This window comes from Macaca nemestrina, chromosome 13, assembly GCF_043159975.1.
Source record: "Macaca nemestrina isolate mMacNem1 chromosome 13, mMacNem.hap1, whole genome shotgun sequence".
NCBI classification, from domain to species: domain Eukaryota; kingdom Metazoa; phylum Chordata; class Mammalia; order Primates; family Cercopithecidae; genus Macaca; species Macaca nemestrina.
In genome coordinates, this window is record NC_092137.1 from 48920839 (window position 1) to 48937577 (window position 16739).

At 40.0% G+C, this 16739-nt stretch overlaps 1 protein-coding gene across 2 annotated transcripts in view; it reads right to left on the reverse strand.

Moving 5' to 3' along the window:
- The window catches only part of LOC105465004 (luteinizing hormone/choriogonadotropin receptor), a 63142-nt gene that overhangs the window by 29554 nt on the left and 16849 nt on the right, over positions 1-16739 (reverse strand). The window contains exons 3-8 of one of the 2 annotated variants that reach the window (XM_011713181.2): positions 15396-15467; positions 13376-13450; positions 10383-10461; positions 9917-9991; positions 7872-7946; positions 7706-7783 (exon numbers count right to left, since the gene is read on the reverse strand). In XM_011713181.2, coding sequence (XP_011711483.2) covers positions 7706-7783; positions 7872-7946; positions 9917-9991; positions 10383-10417 — 263 coding nt within the window. In that variant the 5' untranslated portion in view covers positions 10418-10461; positions 13376-13450; positions 15396-15467. The remainder of the gene's footprint in view (positions 1-7705; positions 7784-7871; positions 7947-9916; positions 9992-10382; positions 10462-13375; positions 13451-15395; positions 15468-16739) is intronic. The other variant, XM_011713180.3, reaches the window with a different exon arrangement.

The window sequence follows — 16739 nt, forward strand, 5'->3', positions numbered from 1 at the left end:
GTCTCTTTTAGATAAAGGAATCACACCCTTTTTTCTGAACTTCCTTAAGTTTGATGTCTTAGACGCTTGCCCAGTATTTGTCAAAACTTTCTCCTCCATCCACTGAATTAGAATCACCGGGAGTTGCTTGTCAAAAATGCAGACTCAGACCTACTAAATCAGAAACTAATAGTGGCATCCAAAAAATATGCACTTTTATAACAAGCCCTCCCAGTGAGCCATCATATGCTAGTTTGAGAACCCTTGCCCTAGGGTATATCATAGGATGATACTGTTCTTATCACTTCCATGGGGCAAATCAGATGGTCGTTGGCTTAGAATTGTATCCGGAGTCTAGTTCCTGAATTGCTTTCTCTACCTTCTAAGTGGTGGCACTACATGTGTAGTAGATGAAGAAAAAATAGCCCTTGCTTTGTTTTCACCAAAGCTGCTAATAGTTGTCTAGATGCCCATGAGCCCATTATTCGTCACAGCTGCATGCTGCCCTGATCCTTGTTTTGATACATGTTAGGATTTTATGCTTTTCTGTTAGACTCACAATGTCATTGCTGTAAGTGTACCCTTGTGGTTAAGTCTGCAGGCACTGAACCCAACTGCTTGAATCCCAGCTCTGCTGCTTACAATCTGAATTACTTTGGGCAAGTTACTTACCGTCTCTGTACCTTGATTTCCTAATCTGAAAATATAATAATAGTATCAACCTCATAAAGCTATTGTAAGGACTAAAAATGTAAATATGTGTTTAACATTTCTAAGTAGGTTCTGGAATACAATAAATGCTTAATGTGTTGGTCCTATTATTATTATTATATTTTGCAGTAGCCTCCAGTCTTCTGACCAGAACAGAGGGAAAGGATCTCCCTTTCCATGCTCTGGACAGGATTTCTGTCAAATACAGGCATCTTGTTTAATTGAACTATCATCCTTCTCCACTGAGGTAGGGGGTCTTTCTCTTCCTGGGCAGAGCAAGTCAGGTCAGTGGCCTGGACTTCCCCAAATGTACTCACATGCTGAAGGCTCTCAGATACCTTTGGTCTCTACTAGCATCATGGACTTTTTTGGCTTTAGACATTTTCCATGTCTTTTTTTTTTTTTTTTTTTCTGAATAGCCTCAGTCCTGCTTGTCTCAACTTTCTGAACAATGTGGCCCACTGTTCCAGTTGCTCTTGTCTCTTTTCTTACCAGTCACACACAATAGAATGTGCTGCCTTGTTTTGATTAAAAGAGAAGCTTCCTTACTCTGGAGAAATTACAAATGTGAGTGGGAGACCTCATGCTGTCAGGCTTGCACAATGCTTTTAATGCCCTTAAAAAAACATCTGGAGAGTCACTTCAGATAACTTTTTTATAAAACATCATGGTGTCAGAATTAAATGAGGAAGGCTTCCTTTGCTTTACTTTGACGATTTTGTTACAGGCACAAAAATGAAGATTTTCACCTCCCCCAACTTCTCCTCTATTACAATAGCTGTACCTAACTTTAAAGCATTGTCTAGGTTCTCTACTCAAATGTCAGTAATTGTGAATCAGACAGAATGGCACCTTTTTGTTCAAAATAAGATTTGGGCTTTAGATATTAATCACAGATGATACTCTAATTCTGAATGCTGCTTTATGATGAACCCCAAGTATTCCTGGGACTCTAAAAGCATTTCTGGGGTTCTAATATTAACAGTATTAGAAATTATTCTATAGTTTCGTTTTGGATCACCTGGTTTCTGGATGATTTTGAAGAAGAAAACTTAATTTATGTTTACAGATACTCAGGGTCTCAAAAAAGTGGCCCCATTGCTAAAAGGCAAAGCATGCTGTTTTAGAAGATATCTTTTAGAAAATATGGTGGTATATTTGTAAGTACATTTTTTTTCAAATGACTATACAAACAGCATTCTAAAGAAAGGAAATCCTAAATTCACCACTTTCTTCCCTGTGTGGAACTTTGCTGAAGTCCTTTTATAGCTGAATAATTCCTCATGTATGAAGACACTTCTCTAGTGGATGTGCTGGCAGTGGTTAGATGGGTACCTGTGACCTGGTTACTATGTGCTGCTGTAACCCTAGCTATGCATCAGGGTCCCCCCACTTCTGGGGCCTCACAGTCTCTATAGCAAGGGATCCCTGTCCCTGGATTGCTGTGCCTCCTGCCTCTCAGCAGCACTGAGTTTTCATGTTTCCTTCTATCTCAGCCATGTTCATGTCAACTTATATGTCTTTACTATATGTAATAATAAAAAGGGTGACAGGCATCAGAAAGAATGATAGCAATAAAGGATTCCAATATGTTGAATAAATTTTTTGAAAAATTCACATTCTATAGTGATACTCAACAAGAGACAGACTAAGAGAGAACAGGGAAAAGGGGGAAAAAAGTAAGCATCTTCTTTACAGAAAGGTGTTGGCTAATACATGTAGAAGAATGATAGCATGTAAAAAACTACCATTTTGTTTAACTCCCCTTGTAACAACCGTGTAATCAATGGAGGCTGAAACCATTGGATGAAAAGTTGTTGGCCAACTGAATAGTCACACAAACTCACAGTGTACCACCATAGTTTACTTGTTAATGACAGAGGAAAATGTGCTCTTACAATAGAGATCTGGCAGTCGCTGCCTTAAGCGAGCAGCCAAGTAGTGTGACAGTGTGACATCCTGGTTTGATGTAGCGCGAGAGGCACAGCACCCCCTTTGCAGTGTTCCTGTAGAAATATTTGACCTGAATCTAGTCATGGCAATATAGTCAGCTGAATCCAGACAACTGTCTTGGGCTCCTCAAAGTATCCTATGTCATACAGAACAGAGGAAGGAAGCTGGACAGTTTGAGATATGGGGGAAGATGTGGGAGGTGAGGTTGGGCGTACAAAGGGAAGTAACAGCAAAAATGCAATGCATAAACTTTGATTGGATTCTTAGTTCTAAGAAAATCTATAAAAGACATTTTCATTTGAATATGGACTGTAGGTTAGATAATATTATTCATGTTTATTTTCTTAGGTGTGATGGCATTGTAGTTAGGTAGAATGTCCATGTTTTAGAGAGATACATGCTCAAGTATTTAGGGATGCAATGCCATGATGTGTATAAACTTCTTTTGGATGGCTTGGCAAAAGGGCGGTGTGTGGTATATACTCACATACACAGAGATGGAGTGGGTGCGGCAAGCTGCTAACAGTTGATGAATCTACATAAGGTGTATGGGGTGTTCATCATACTGTTCTTTCCATCTGTCAATGAAAAGACAAATGGAAAGTGCCTCAATTTGTCAGTTAAAAATTTCAAAAAAAAAAAAAAACATTTAAAAGGAGATGATGAGATGTGATGTTTTTAAGATGGTCTAAAACAACTGGCCTGCTCCAGGTTGCTAAGTATGAGCTTTTAACTGTGATTAATTGTAATTGTGATGATTGTGTAGTTGACGCAAAGTGATTTGATTCACGGGAGGCAGTAATCCCTTTGAATAGACAGAGACAGAGGTATGTCAAAGTGGGATGACCTGACTAAGGCTGCTTGGGTGGTTAGACACAGAGCCAGGACTGAAGCCCAACCTCCCTGTTTCAACACAGTAGAGAGACCCGGCAATCTCTCTACTGTGGCTTGTCATGGGTACAGCCTGGAATTGTCATGCCTTTCCAGACATCACTTCTCTGTAGGGTCTTAGAAAATTAATTGCCGTGACCTTTCCATTTCTTTGTGGAGTTGAGATGTGAATCAAGATTGTCTCTTTTTTTTGAGACTGGTATGACCAATCACCTAGAATATTTTAAAGGTAGTGCAGCTAAATTCTGCTTATTTGGGAAGGAGGGACATTTCAAGGTGGCCTCTGGAGGAGATTTAATAAACAACCAAAGTGGCTATAAAGGGACATAAGAGCATAATGCATAGTTTTAGCATTAGCCCCACTGAGTTTCTCCAGCATCAAGTGAAGTGTTTTGTTTTCATTAAATGAGCTCACAGTTGGTAAAGATTTGGGTCGGGGGAGGGCAAGACAGGTTCTACAAAAGGCAAAATCTCAAATACCACTAGTAATGAAAAAAGAAGGCTTGCTTTCATTATTTTCTAATTAGAGAGTTGAACTTTATAACTGAGAAAATAAGGCTTTCCCCTTTAAGTGCAATACCCTTTTTCCAGCAGCAGGGTGCTCCACATGATCCTTTGCTTACAGAGGGGCCCATTCAGCGAGAACAAGTGCCAGGCAGAAGACTCATCACTCCCCTTCCAGATGAAGGGCGAAGAATGAGAAGGGGGATGGAACCACAATGTTCCACAGGCTCTCTGGGAGAGACAGAGCCTTAATCTTTATTACCTTCAGAGTGGGGGAAATTACACCCTACTGGCATGAACTCTTTTTCTTAAAATCATGAGCAACATAAGTTAATGTCCCTGTCATAAAGAAAACCATGAAGCTCTCTGTCTCTGTGCACATACTGAAGTATGATGTGTGAGAAGGAATATTTGGTTACTCCTTGAGTCTGGTGGGGTGTCCCAGTCTTGTGAGCTCATAGTTACCTATGGGTTATTCCAACATTGATTTTCTTCTTCACCCTCCTCCATGTCTTCTGCCCTTTCATTCCTACTTCACTCCACTCCCATCATTGTACATTTACCTGGGAGGAGTACCTGTTGGTCTCTGATTATTTTTAGATTTAGATCAAAATAGAAGGGAGTTGTGGATATTTGTGATCTTTGAATAAAGTCTACTCTATTGAGTAGATTATTTTGTTACTTTTTCCAGAGTTACCTCCAAGCCTGCCTCCTTGTTCTGGCACTTAAGGGTCTCTGCAATTCAATGTCCTCTCCATCTCAGCCAGTTATCTAAACTCACTTTCCGTTCCTTAAATAGCATGTTTACTCCCAAGTAGTAGCTTCACCCTGTTCTCCTCCTGCCATGCTTTTACTCCTACTATCTCTTCACTTGGATTCCTTACTCTGCCTTTCTCTGTATGTGGTACCACATAAATGTTAAGAACATGATTCTGGAGCCAGACTGCCTGGGACCACATCTTGGCCTGAGATAGAGATACTTAACCTCTTGGTGCCTTGGTCTCCTCATCTAAAAGTAGGGTTGATAGTTCCTACCTCATAAGGTTGCTATGAGACTTAAAAAGTACTTAAAAACAGTACAGGTATTTAATAAGGGCTACATAAATATTAGATGCTATTATCACACTTACCCATATAAATGTTACTGATTCCATAGGTCTGATTCAAGTCTAATAGCTCCACTATAAAGTCTCTTCTGACTTCCCCAGCCCAAGAGGACTTCTCTAAGATCTTATTGCTAGGTACCACACACTCTGATAGTGAATATCTACTATCTTGTATTATCCTTTTATTATTTTATGTCTTTCCCCTCATTGAGATTATGAACTTCTTGAGGACATAAATCTAATCCTATGTATTTTGTATTCTTGATATAGACATGGGGAGACCCCAAATCCTAAGGCATGTGATATCACCTCATTTGGAGTTTATTTGGTGAATACCTTGTTTTTGGTGGGGGACATGATGAATGAGTAGTTCCAGATCCAGTGGTGAGTTGAAAACACTTTATAAGCAGCAGGCAGAGCTGTGGTGTATGAGGGAAGTGGCAGGAGTGGAGAGACTGTTGAGAAATATTTCTAGGCTCAATAGAGTCTCCTTCCCAGTGTTCAAGAGTTGCAAATAAAGAGTATGGGTTATTTTTGAAATTATTTGTGGTTGCTGCTCTGTATTCTTTTGATTGCAGTAATCTGAGATGAAGCTACATAGTCACAGCTTTGTAACATGACAACTATACATGTAAAATTACACCTACACAAAGTAAAAGTACTATACAAAGGCAGTGTACCAAGGATACCAATTTTTAGAATCCAGTGATATAAAAGAGAGTCCTCTGAGATGGTCTCTTCTTTTGCTTCACATCTATCTCTTCATTTCAGAGTCATTCCAATCCATGTTCTCTCTTTTTTCTTTAAGGGTGAGCTCCTTTATTGCCTCATCACAATTTTGCCATGGGCTGTAACCAAAGCAGAAAGAGTGAGAGGGATATGGATTTTAGGAGCAGAATTAAATAAGGGTCGTTGGGCTTTAGGTATAAAGAAATGAGGCCAGGTGTGGTGGCTCACGCCTGTATTCCCAGCACCTTGGGATGCCAAGGTGGGCAGATCATGAGGTTAAGAGATCGAGACCATCCTGACCAACATGGTGAAACTCTATCTCTACTGAAAACACAAAAATTAGCCAGGTGTGGCGGCATATGCCTGTAGTCCCAGCTACTCAGGAAGCTGAGGCAGGAGGATCACTTGAACCCAGGAGGTGGAGGTTGCAGTGAGCTGAGATTGCACCACTGCACTCCAGCCCGGTGACAGAATGAGATTCAGTCTCAAAAATAAAATAAAATAAAGTAAAATAAAATAAAATAAAATAAAATAAAATATGGTGCCCAGGATGCTGCTTCTGAATGGTAGGGCAGTGGAAAGCTCCCATGTGAAGATGTATGGCAGGGATTCCAGAGGGAAGGAAGTCTGGCAAGTGTCCTGTGAAGAACATGGGTTGAGTTACCTTAGTGTAGTGCTCCTCAAACTTTAATGTACATGTGAATCACTTGGGATCTTGTAAAAAGCATATTCTGAGTTAGTAGGTCTGTGGTGAGCCATTTCTAACTAGAGGATACAGTTTAGATCTATGTTTCCACAAAATCTTATTGCAAATTATAATCCCCAATGTTGGAGGTGGGGCCTGGTGGGAGGTGACTGGATCATGGGGGTGGTTTCTCATGAATGGTTTAGCACCATCCCCCTAGTGCTGTTCTTGTGATAGAGTGCTCATGAGATCTGGTTGTTTAAAAGTGTGTGACACCTCCCTGCTCTCTCTCTTCCTACTGCTCCTGGCCATGTGAGGTGCTGGCTCACCCGTCACCTTCCATCAGGATTGTAAGTTTCCTGAGACCTCCCCAGAAGCTGAGCAGATGCCAGAATCATGCTTCCTGCAAAGTCTGCAGAATTGTGAGCCAATTAAAAGCTCTTTTCTTTATAAATTGTCCAGTCTCAGGTAGTTCTTTATAGCAATGTGAGAACGGACTAATATACCAGTTCTCAGAAGATGCTGAAGATGATGGTTCATACTTTGAATAGTGAGGCCTTAGGAAACACCATGAAAGGATAGCCTGGTAACCTGAAGAGTAACTGTCAAATAAAAACACATTATTTTTAAGTATTAAGGGATAGAGAGAATGGGTGTAGATAGTGTTGCTTCAGAAGCAAAGTGGGAGGGACCCAAGAGGAAGGCGAAAATGAGAGACAGAGCAAGGTCCATTGATAAACGACTTTTCCTACTTGGAGAATATCCTTCCAAACTCTTCCCTGTTGAAATCTTGAAATTTCTGTGCTATTTTTTAGCCAGGAAAGCCACACCTCTCTAGACTGTGTCTTCCCAGCCTTAGAGCATTCTTCATTAATGCAGTGAACAATTTCATAAGTTTGAGACTCAGTCACTAAAAATCCTTGGGGCCTAGGTTAACTTTAAACTGAATTGGTTGGTTGCTTGTCATGTGAACATATGACCCAGCTGTGATCTTACACAACTCCCTTCACCCTTAGCATTTTAGGTCAAGAAGAATGTCACCAGTGAGTGAGGAATGTGGTAAAACATGAGAAAAAGCTCACCCCAACCTAGTAGTGAGAATAGCAGGAGGCTGTACGGCAGAACATGAATCTGGGAGTTTACTCACAGTGTTACAGATTCATTATTCATCCCTTGAAAAGCATTTCCTGGTATGGTGGTTATGTGTAAGTTATCACAAATTTCCCTTGAGAAAAGAAATAAGAAATATTTACTTTCCAAATTTTAGCAGCAAATAGGAAACTGTTATGCATAGCAATCAGCCTGGTACTTACAGAATGAAATTTAATTCAGAGGACAAGATCTTCGTAACATCTGGAAACTTTCTGATGCCCGTGTTACAGATGCTCCTGTGATTAGGGACAGGGTAGTGGTGTGGGCAGAGAGTGGGTAAAAGTGATTGTTAGTAAGACATAAAGATAAAGAGGGAGTACAAAAGCATTTTGCAAATACGACTTTCACATTAAATTTAAAAATACTGAGTTTGGTGTTATCAGGACTACTTTTAGCTGAGAAGGATTGTTGGAATTCAGAAGTCCCTGATGCTACAGGAGAAGATGCTCTAATGACTCCTATTTAGAGATTTGGGGACTGGGGCCAAATTTAAAGGTCTTTTTCATTTCTATTTCTAGCCTGTCTTTTCTTATTAAATCAATCACATTCTCCTACTGTATTGTGTTCCATTTTCTTTTAGTAATTAGTTTATTACATGCTCTTGATAGTTCTAGAAAGCATCCTTAAATTTTGGAGCAGATTTTAATTCAAATACTTCAAGAAGATTAATCTTTTATGATAAATCCATATTGCTCATTATTAAAAATCTTCCCTTATTTAGCTACCTTGCAATTCAGGAAGTTCTTCTTTGCATCTCATTGAAATCAGTAAAATTTATTTTGGTGTTTGGAGCTATTCAAGACTCTTCTTTTCCTCCCACCTTTTATTTAACCTCCAAAGAGGAGAGAGGCTTAAGTGATAGGTAAAATTGAAGAATATTTTATTACGAGAATGGGGCTCCTTCAGAGTCTGGGCATCTGGATTTCCACCGAGTTGTAGATTCACCGGTCTTGGACTCTGGACAACTAATGTGAACTGCTTGTCACCCTGGTGACAATGAAACAAAGCCAGGTTTCTCTTCTGTCTCTCTCTGGTTGTCCTCCTTATCCAAAAGCCCAGGTCACACTGGATCTCTGCTGTGTCTATAGCTGGGGATAGCAGTGTGGGATTAGACTACAATGTGTACTTGAGTTGGGTGAATATCACAGTTTTGGGTGAAAATACTATTTAATAAATACAATTATTCTTAAATAATAAGGGCCGCAGTGGTCAAATTTGGTTCTGGGATTTCCTTATGTTCTTTCAAAGTAGTTGATGCTACTGTATGCTTACATGCCCTATAGACACCCTGTAGGTTTGGAAAAGCAGAACGCCTGAGTTTGGAATTGTTCAACGTTAGAGTTAACAAAGGAGCTATGCCAGTTCCAGTAGCAGCTCTTGTAGAAGGCCCCAGAGCAAGACTGATGACATGAAATACCAGAGAGATGTCCCTTCTCTCGGTTTTCCTTTTTTTGGGCAGTGATGGGAGGTGGACTTTACATTCTCTGAGGAGTTTATGAAATTTAAAGAAGAAAGAGAGGATGTCTGTTTTAGGGAGGCTTACATTTTTCTTTATGTATAGGGATGACTTGATATGTGAGAAAATCCATAGTGATAAATTCATAGATTTCAGAAATTTTGGTATTGCTGGCAAGGCAATGATTGTGGAAGGCTACAGTGGTACTCAATTTCTAATGCTAACTGACAGAGTTAATGGGAAGTGGAAAATAATGATTTACTTTGTATGGCATAGTGTCTACTTTAAGGCAATACTTAAAAAGTTTTCATTTAATGAACAAATGAAAAAACATGAGATGCAGGAGATCAGTAATTCTCAAACAGTGATGAGAGTCAAATCAGAATTGCCACTCTCACTTTCACCTATTCTCTATTCACCTCAGAGATTCTGATTTACTCTCTTTAAAGTGTTATGACCTCCATCTCCCATACCCACTGTCAACCTTGAAAATCACTGCAAAGGGGTGATGTTCTTCCCAGGTGTTTAGGACAGATAAAATATTGGGAACCACTTATATGTATACAAAAGCACCCAGCACGGTGGCTGACAAGAAATGCCAATTAAATTTAAATCAGAAGGCTGAAGAGGAACATGCAAATAGTGCCATGTATATGGTTAAACAAAATCTTTCCAACCTTTTCCTCGTTTTGATTTTCATCAGATGCCCATCTTCCCCTCCCCAGTTGCTTAAAAAGGAAAATTTCTCACAAGTATTGTAATCGGGGAAGATTTATAAATGCTCCGGGCTCAATGTATCTCAGATTTTTGGTGTTCTGGATCAGTCTGTAAAGAGAGAGGGGAAAAAAAGCAGCTGTTTAATAGATATGTATTGTTTGGAATGGGTGAGATTGTGGTCACCAGAAGTTGCTGGCTGAAAATGGCATCAGCAAAAGCCGGTGACCTTCATATGCTTGGGAGGACCCCTAGCGACTCTAGGGATGGAAATGGCTTGGTGAGAGCCAGTCACTATTTCCAGGAAGCACTGCTCTCAAGCTTCTAAAGAGGCCGGTATGAGGATCAGAGCAGGGAGTCTGTCTCTGCACCCTCCCCCGCTCCCCCACCACAGACAGCACCGACACCCAGGGCTCCTGGCCAAGTAGATTCTGCCCCACTGTGGACCCCGCACACTGAGGGTGATGAGAGATTCCTCTCTCAGGAGAGATGAGCAAATTACCTACTCTCCCTTGTAAGCAAACTGGTCCTCTTCATATTGGCTGGCAATCACATGAGCAGTTATACTGAGGGGCACCAGTCTGTGGAATGGCACAGGGCAAAGGCCAGAGGCTTGAATTTGGGGGATTTTATATTCATCCTGAAGATAATTTGCTGTGTGTTGATGCCCAGCCTCCTAACTTCCCTGAGCTAGTGTCTCTTCTTTAAAATTGGTGTAATAGTATTATATAGTCTTCCTGCCTCACAGGTTAGTAGGTTTTAAGTAATAGAATAGGTAGAGGTAACAAGAGGCAGGGCTTTGCAAAGTATAAAGGTACAGCCATACACCACTGTGGTGTTATTGCCCTCCCCGCCCAACTCCCCCATTCCCCTAATTACTGTTACCCTATAAAAAGTAGTCACCATTGCTAAGTCCTGTCTACTTTGTATTCAATAAAAGGCCAGTAAATGCCTTTGGCTTCCTTAATGCAGGTGACAGCCACCTGAGGGAATAATAATTACCTTGTTCTATAGAGAAAATGTAGTGTACTGATTAGGAGCATGGGGTCTGGAGTCAACTTGGTTTTTCATTCTGATTTTACTGATCATATGACCTTAGATATATCACTTAAAGTTCTCTGTGCCTTGGTTTCCTCATAGTGTTGTTTTTGAGGAATAAATATATGTGTCTGGTTCACAGAAAGGCCTCAACCAGTGTTAACGATAGTTATAATAGTTGCTGAAATTAGGAAGTTGAATGATTTGTCTTTAGTCACACAGCTGAGAATTAGCAGAACTTGGATGTGACCCAATTTTTCTGACTGTCAGTTTAGTGTTTGTTCCACCACACTACAGTTACCCATCACTTGTGCCTATTTCCATCTTCTCAGCCCTTTTGATTCTCCAGATGTGAGTGATATTTTGTTGTATTTATTTCTGTAACAACTGAGTCAAGCAATCATAGGCCATATACGGCCTTATGTGGGTGGGATGGAAGGGACTTTTATCTCTAAGATCTTTTGGGCTGGGTGTGGTGGCATGCATCTGTAGTCCCTGCTACTTGGGAAGGAGGTGGGAGGATCACTTGAGCCCAGGAATTTGAGGCCAATCTGGGCAACAGAGTGAGACCCCTGTAACTAAAATAAATAAATAAATAAATAAATAAAATAAATTTAATAAAAGAATTTTGGGGCCTGACCTTAGCCCAGTCATTCATTCAACAAACATTTATTGGGCACTTACATGTGGCAAGCATTGTTCTACATGCTAGGAATACAGCTGTGAATGAAGCAAAAAGAGCCTTCATGGAGCTAGCATGCTAGTTTTAGGGCCTTCTTTGGGAATCCATAAACTTTCCCTGAGAGTGCTTTATATTTCTTTCTGTTGATGAATGCGGCTTTGCATCATGGGAAGCTTTATTTATCATTAGCTGCCCTGGTGGTTCTCAATATAAGCTGTGTTTTAGCATTACCTGGGAAGCCTGTTAAAACTGCAGCTTTCCAGGTCTGAGATAGGACTGTCATTCTGCAATTGTAATGAGCCCCACATGTGATTCTGCTTCTCAGCTAAGTCCAGACTATGTCTTTTGCACTTACTCATTATTTTGGATTTCTCCGTAACTGGTGAGTAGTCTTACTTCCCTGGCTACACTGTCATCTCGTGGTTGACATTTATATTTTATCTCTGTATTCCAATAGCATTTGGCCCTGTATTGGACACACGGTAGTTGCTCATGTACTTACCTATTAATTATTCTCTTTAGGTAATTACTCATTGGATCATTTATAGGGGGACCTTGTGGTATAATGGAAAATGCAGGAGCTTTGAAGAAAGACAGTCTGGGATTGAATCCCAGTATTGCCATGGTCTAAAGCAAGCTTGTTGAACTCACAGCCTGCGTACCACATGTGGCCCAGGATGACTTTGAATGTGACCCAGAAGTTTGTAAACTTTCTTAAAACATTATGAGTTTTTAAAAAACTCATCAGCTATTGTTAGTGTAAGTGTATTTTATGTGTGGCCCAAAACAATTATTCTTCCACTGTGGCCCAGGGAAGCCAAAAGATTAGATACCCCTGGTCTAAAGTGTCACATTGGTCAAGTTTCTGTGCCTTTCCAAGCCTCCATTCCTTCCACTGGACAAAAGGGATAATTACCCCGACTCTGCATGGTAGCTGTCAGGATTAAATGACACAACATAGAACAAATGCCAAGCACAAGAGCTCAAAAAATGTTTGATGCTAATACTTTTCCCCTTCCCTTACTTTTGAAACTCCAAAGTAGGTGAAGTTTGAGTGCTCTTCTGGAAGCTCAGGTTTGGACCACACAAAGCAGCAGTAGGGGGCCTGGTTTAGAAGTCACATGAATTGATTTCTAATTCCAGCTCTGGCGCTAACTTGCTGCGTGATGTCAGGCAAGTAAGCTAACCTCTTTAGGCCACAGATTCATCACTTGAAAACTGAATTAAACCAGCCTTTTCCCATCCTTTTTGTGATATTTTAGGCAAATGATACTTTGGCAAGTGTTCTGTTTCTAAGAGTTAATTCCAAAACATCACAATAACAACAACAAAACCCAACAAACTCAACACACACATGCCTATTAGAGAGCTTTTACACTGTAGGTATTCAAGAAACATTTACTGAATGAGTGAATGTGCCAAAAACCAATTTATGATCTCTAAGCTCTTTTCCACATTTTCCCACTATCCCAAGTACTCCATACCCTCCATAGGCAAGAGCTACTTGGCAGGACTTCACAATGTCAATTTTAATTTCTATCTTTGTGTTGTGATGTTTCAGAATTTATACAGCTCCCAGGGAGAAGCAGTTGTCACCATAGCAACCTACAGGCCACTGCCGTGAGAAAAATTATTGCCTGCCCAGACCTAGTAATTGCTGTAGTCTTTTCCTCTTGGATTCCTAGCAGTGGATGCTTGAATACAAATACCAAGTGGGCTCCAGCCAGCGAGGGTAATAGTGTACAGCAGTAAACTGTCTATTAGCTGATGCTTACATTTCAGACAAATTGAGGAGGTTGTCAAAGGCATTAGCTTCTATCCTTTCCAGGGAATCAATCTGAGAGATTTCACTAGGGAAGAGAGAGGGGGAAAAAAGAGAAAGAAACATGAAAGAAATGACCGTGTCTGCATGATAATGAGATGTGTGTGTGTGACCCAACAACTGGGGACTCCACTGTGTCCCCCTGAAAAGAACAAGGATGTGCAAGTTGTCCCCAAATCATACAGTGCTAATACTGTATGATTTAGAAGCACTGATGGGCACCTACAACCCAGGTGCAGTTGAAATGCAAGTTTTAGTAACCCCTGTTTATGTGACAGGTTTTTCTCTTATTTATCTCTGGCTCAGAGTCACAGGTTGTTAGAACTGCATAGGCCCGTTGAGAAAATCTAATCAGATTCCCTTGTTTTACAGCTCTGGAAATTAAGGCCCTGAGAGGAGAGTCAAATAGTATTTATATTAAGGTTCAAGACTAGGATATGGATCTCTGGGTCCCAATTCTGTCACTCTAGTGAGGCTTTAATACGGGTTGAATTGTTTCATAACTCTTAACCCTTGGTTTCCCAAAATCTCGTGCTGAGGCTATTGCAAGGTGGTCAACTCCTGCACGTGGTATCCGTCCTGAATTATAATTATCTACTTCCTTGACTGTTTTTCTCACTTGTGAGCAAATTGAGGACAAGGAGTATATTCTATTCACTTCTGAATCCCTGGGGGCTTTATGTTGCTTGGCACAGAGTTAAGAGTACAAATGAATGAATGAATAAGTGAATGGAGTAATGAATAATTGAATTTTTTGAAAACAACACAAAAATAAAGGAACCAGTTTTGTCATATATGATTCGCAAGCATGCAGGTAATGTCAGTGTTACCCTAAAATCCCAACATAAGCTACCATTTCCTGCCAGCTGAAAAAAAAAGTCTCAAATTCACAAACTGTACATTTGCTTATTTCTAAGGTTAAGGCTCTCTGAAGACTTCAGACTGATGAGAGCATTAGCCCACAGGAAAGCAGAGCCTAAGGTAGCTAATGTCTTTTCTGAACAACACAAGAATGGATTGTTCTTGGGCTGATTCATCTTATTCCCACCTATTGGTTTGCTTATTTAACTGTAGCTGCTTTTCTCAGTAGGAGGTCTTAATGCATTAAAGGTTATCAAAACTCAACATTCCAACTTGAGAGCAGAAGAGCGTGGGTTAGGCTCAAGTAAACTGACAAGTCTGTAACCGGCAGTGAATTTCCTATAATATGCAGTAATTTTTGAGGCATGATTTTAAATGCTGTAGCATCTTCTTTAGAGAGGCAAATCTGCTTCCAAAGTCCAGTGGATTGTTAAGATTAGAGATGCACTGTGGGAACTCAGTGGCCATGAAGTCCTTTGACTCAGGCTAATATTAAGAAAGATGCTGGAATACTGGGGCCTTGAGAACATTCTCTCTCCAAGTATGGGAACTTTGGTCCTGGAAGCTGAAACCCAGGGACAAATGATCGAAGTTATGTCTGACAAACATGAGATCATATTGCATTATCCGAGTACTTTACACTTTTGATAAATACCTTTCATCAATATAGTTATAAATACTGTGTTTTTGTTATATACTTATATTTTAGATATAAAGATTATCTTCTGATGCACAATAAACTTCCAACACAATTTTTTCCTATGTGGGTGTTATCTAAAAATGTGACACAAGGGAATAGCTGCTGCAGCAGCAGGAGAATTTTTATGATTGGAATCTATCTTTTTTTCTCCTTAAAAGATATATCATCACTTACAAAATGCATTCAGTTCTTTGAAGCAAGGTTAATTATCTGGATTTTAATGACTCTTAAAAATCATACCTTTTCTTCAAAGGTCTCTGGTTATTATTTGTATTACAAAGATAAAAATATGCGAGTATCCTAAACACAATTTCTTTCCTAGAAAAATTATCCCCTTTCAAATGTGTTTTCTCTTAGAAAAAATTCATTATTCCAATTACGCATGTCTTTTGATATGCAGTAACTTACTTACATTTTTACGACCTCATTAAGTCCTCTGAAAGCTTGAGATGGGATCACTTTGACAGGGAGGTAGGCAAGTGATCTAGAAAAGAAAAAAGGAAATCCAAGAGTTTAAGATTTATGATAGGTTGCCTTTTAAGTTCATGAATAAAGTGTGTATGTATATGTGTATGAGAGACAGAGACTTCCGAGTTACCGAGAACTGGATTCAGGCTGAGGATTCTGACTTAAATCAATGAAGAGATGTGCCATGACTATTCTTGGTTTTTATCAAAGAGTGTATAATTTTGTGGTTAAGATCATGAATGTTGAGATCAGACACACCTGGGCTCAAATCTTCGCTGTCCCACTACCTGGCTATGTGATTCTAAGCATGTTATTTAAGCCCTCCAGCTCAGTTTCTTTGTCCGTAAAATTGCACTAATAATTCCTGCTTCACAGGGTCATTGTGATGATTAATCTGGATAATCCATGTAAAGAACAGGGCTTGGTACCAAATATATAGTTAAACAGTTGTAGAGTGATCCTATAGACTTGGTTGGGAAAATGGACAACAACTATGTTGAGCAGAGTGGAGAAATGAATGATGAAAATACAATTGGAAATTATGCAGGCAGGAGAACAGGAGATTCATTAAGAACATGCTCCCATCTTGATCTCTACTATCTTTCCCAGGTAGCCTATTTCAATGTTATCCCAAACAGACAACTTTGATCCTATGGTTAACCCACATGGGCATCTCATGTCATTTGAGGGGGGAATATCTATGAGATCATTTCCTTCAGGCATTCACTTATACCCACAGGAACAATCTAAATATTATTGAAATTGAAATAAAAGCTATGCTGTACTTAAGATTTGAGAAAAGAGTGACACTCAGAAATGCAAAACCAGTATAGGATGATGTGTGAATGCTAAAGGAACTGGAGGTTAAGATAACTCAGGAGAAAACAACTGCAAGGCAGGGATGAACATGCAGCCAACACTTATTGAGCATCTACAATGGTTTAATGTTTTGGCCCAAGGACTGGCAGAGAGGAAGGGAGTGGGCAAGGATATTTCAGGTGGGAAGTGAGTATGTGAGTATCAGGAATATGAGAACAAAGGTGAGAGATGCTGTCTTGTTTTTAACATGTCTATGCAGCAGAGACTGCTTTAAGCTGCTAAGAAAGAACACCTCCATGATGGGCAGATGAAAGTCAGATTTCTTACAGTCCCAGAAGGGACTTGCTACAGTTCTAAGCTGCGGTGTGAGTTATACACACCCATTTGTGACCTTATTTTACTCACTCCAACAATGGTGTGAGGTGAGTATTTCCTTTACATAGCAGAAGAAATTGGGTCACAAAGAGAT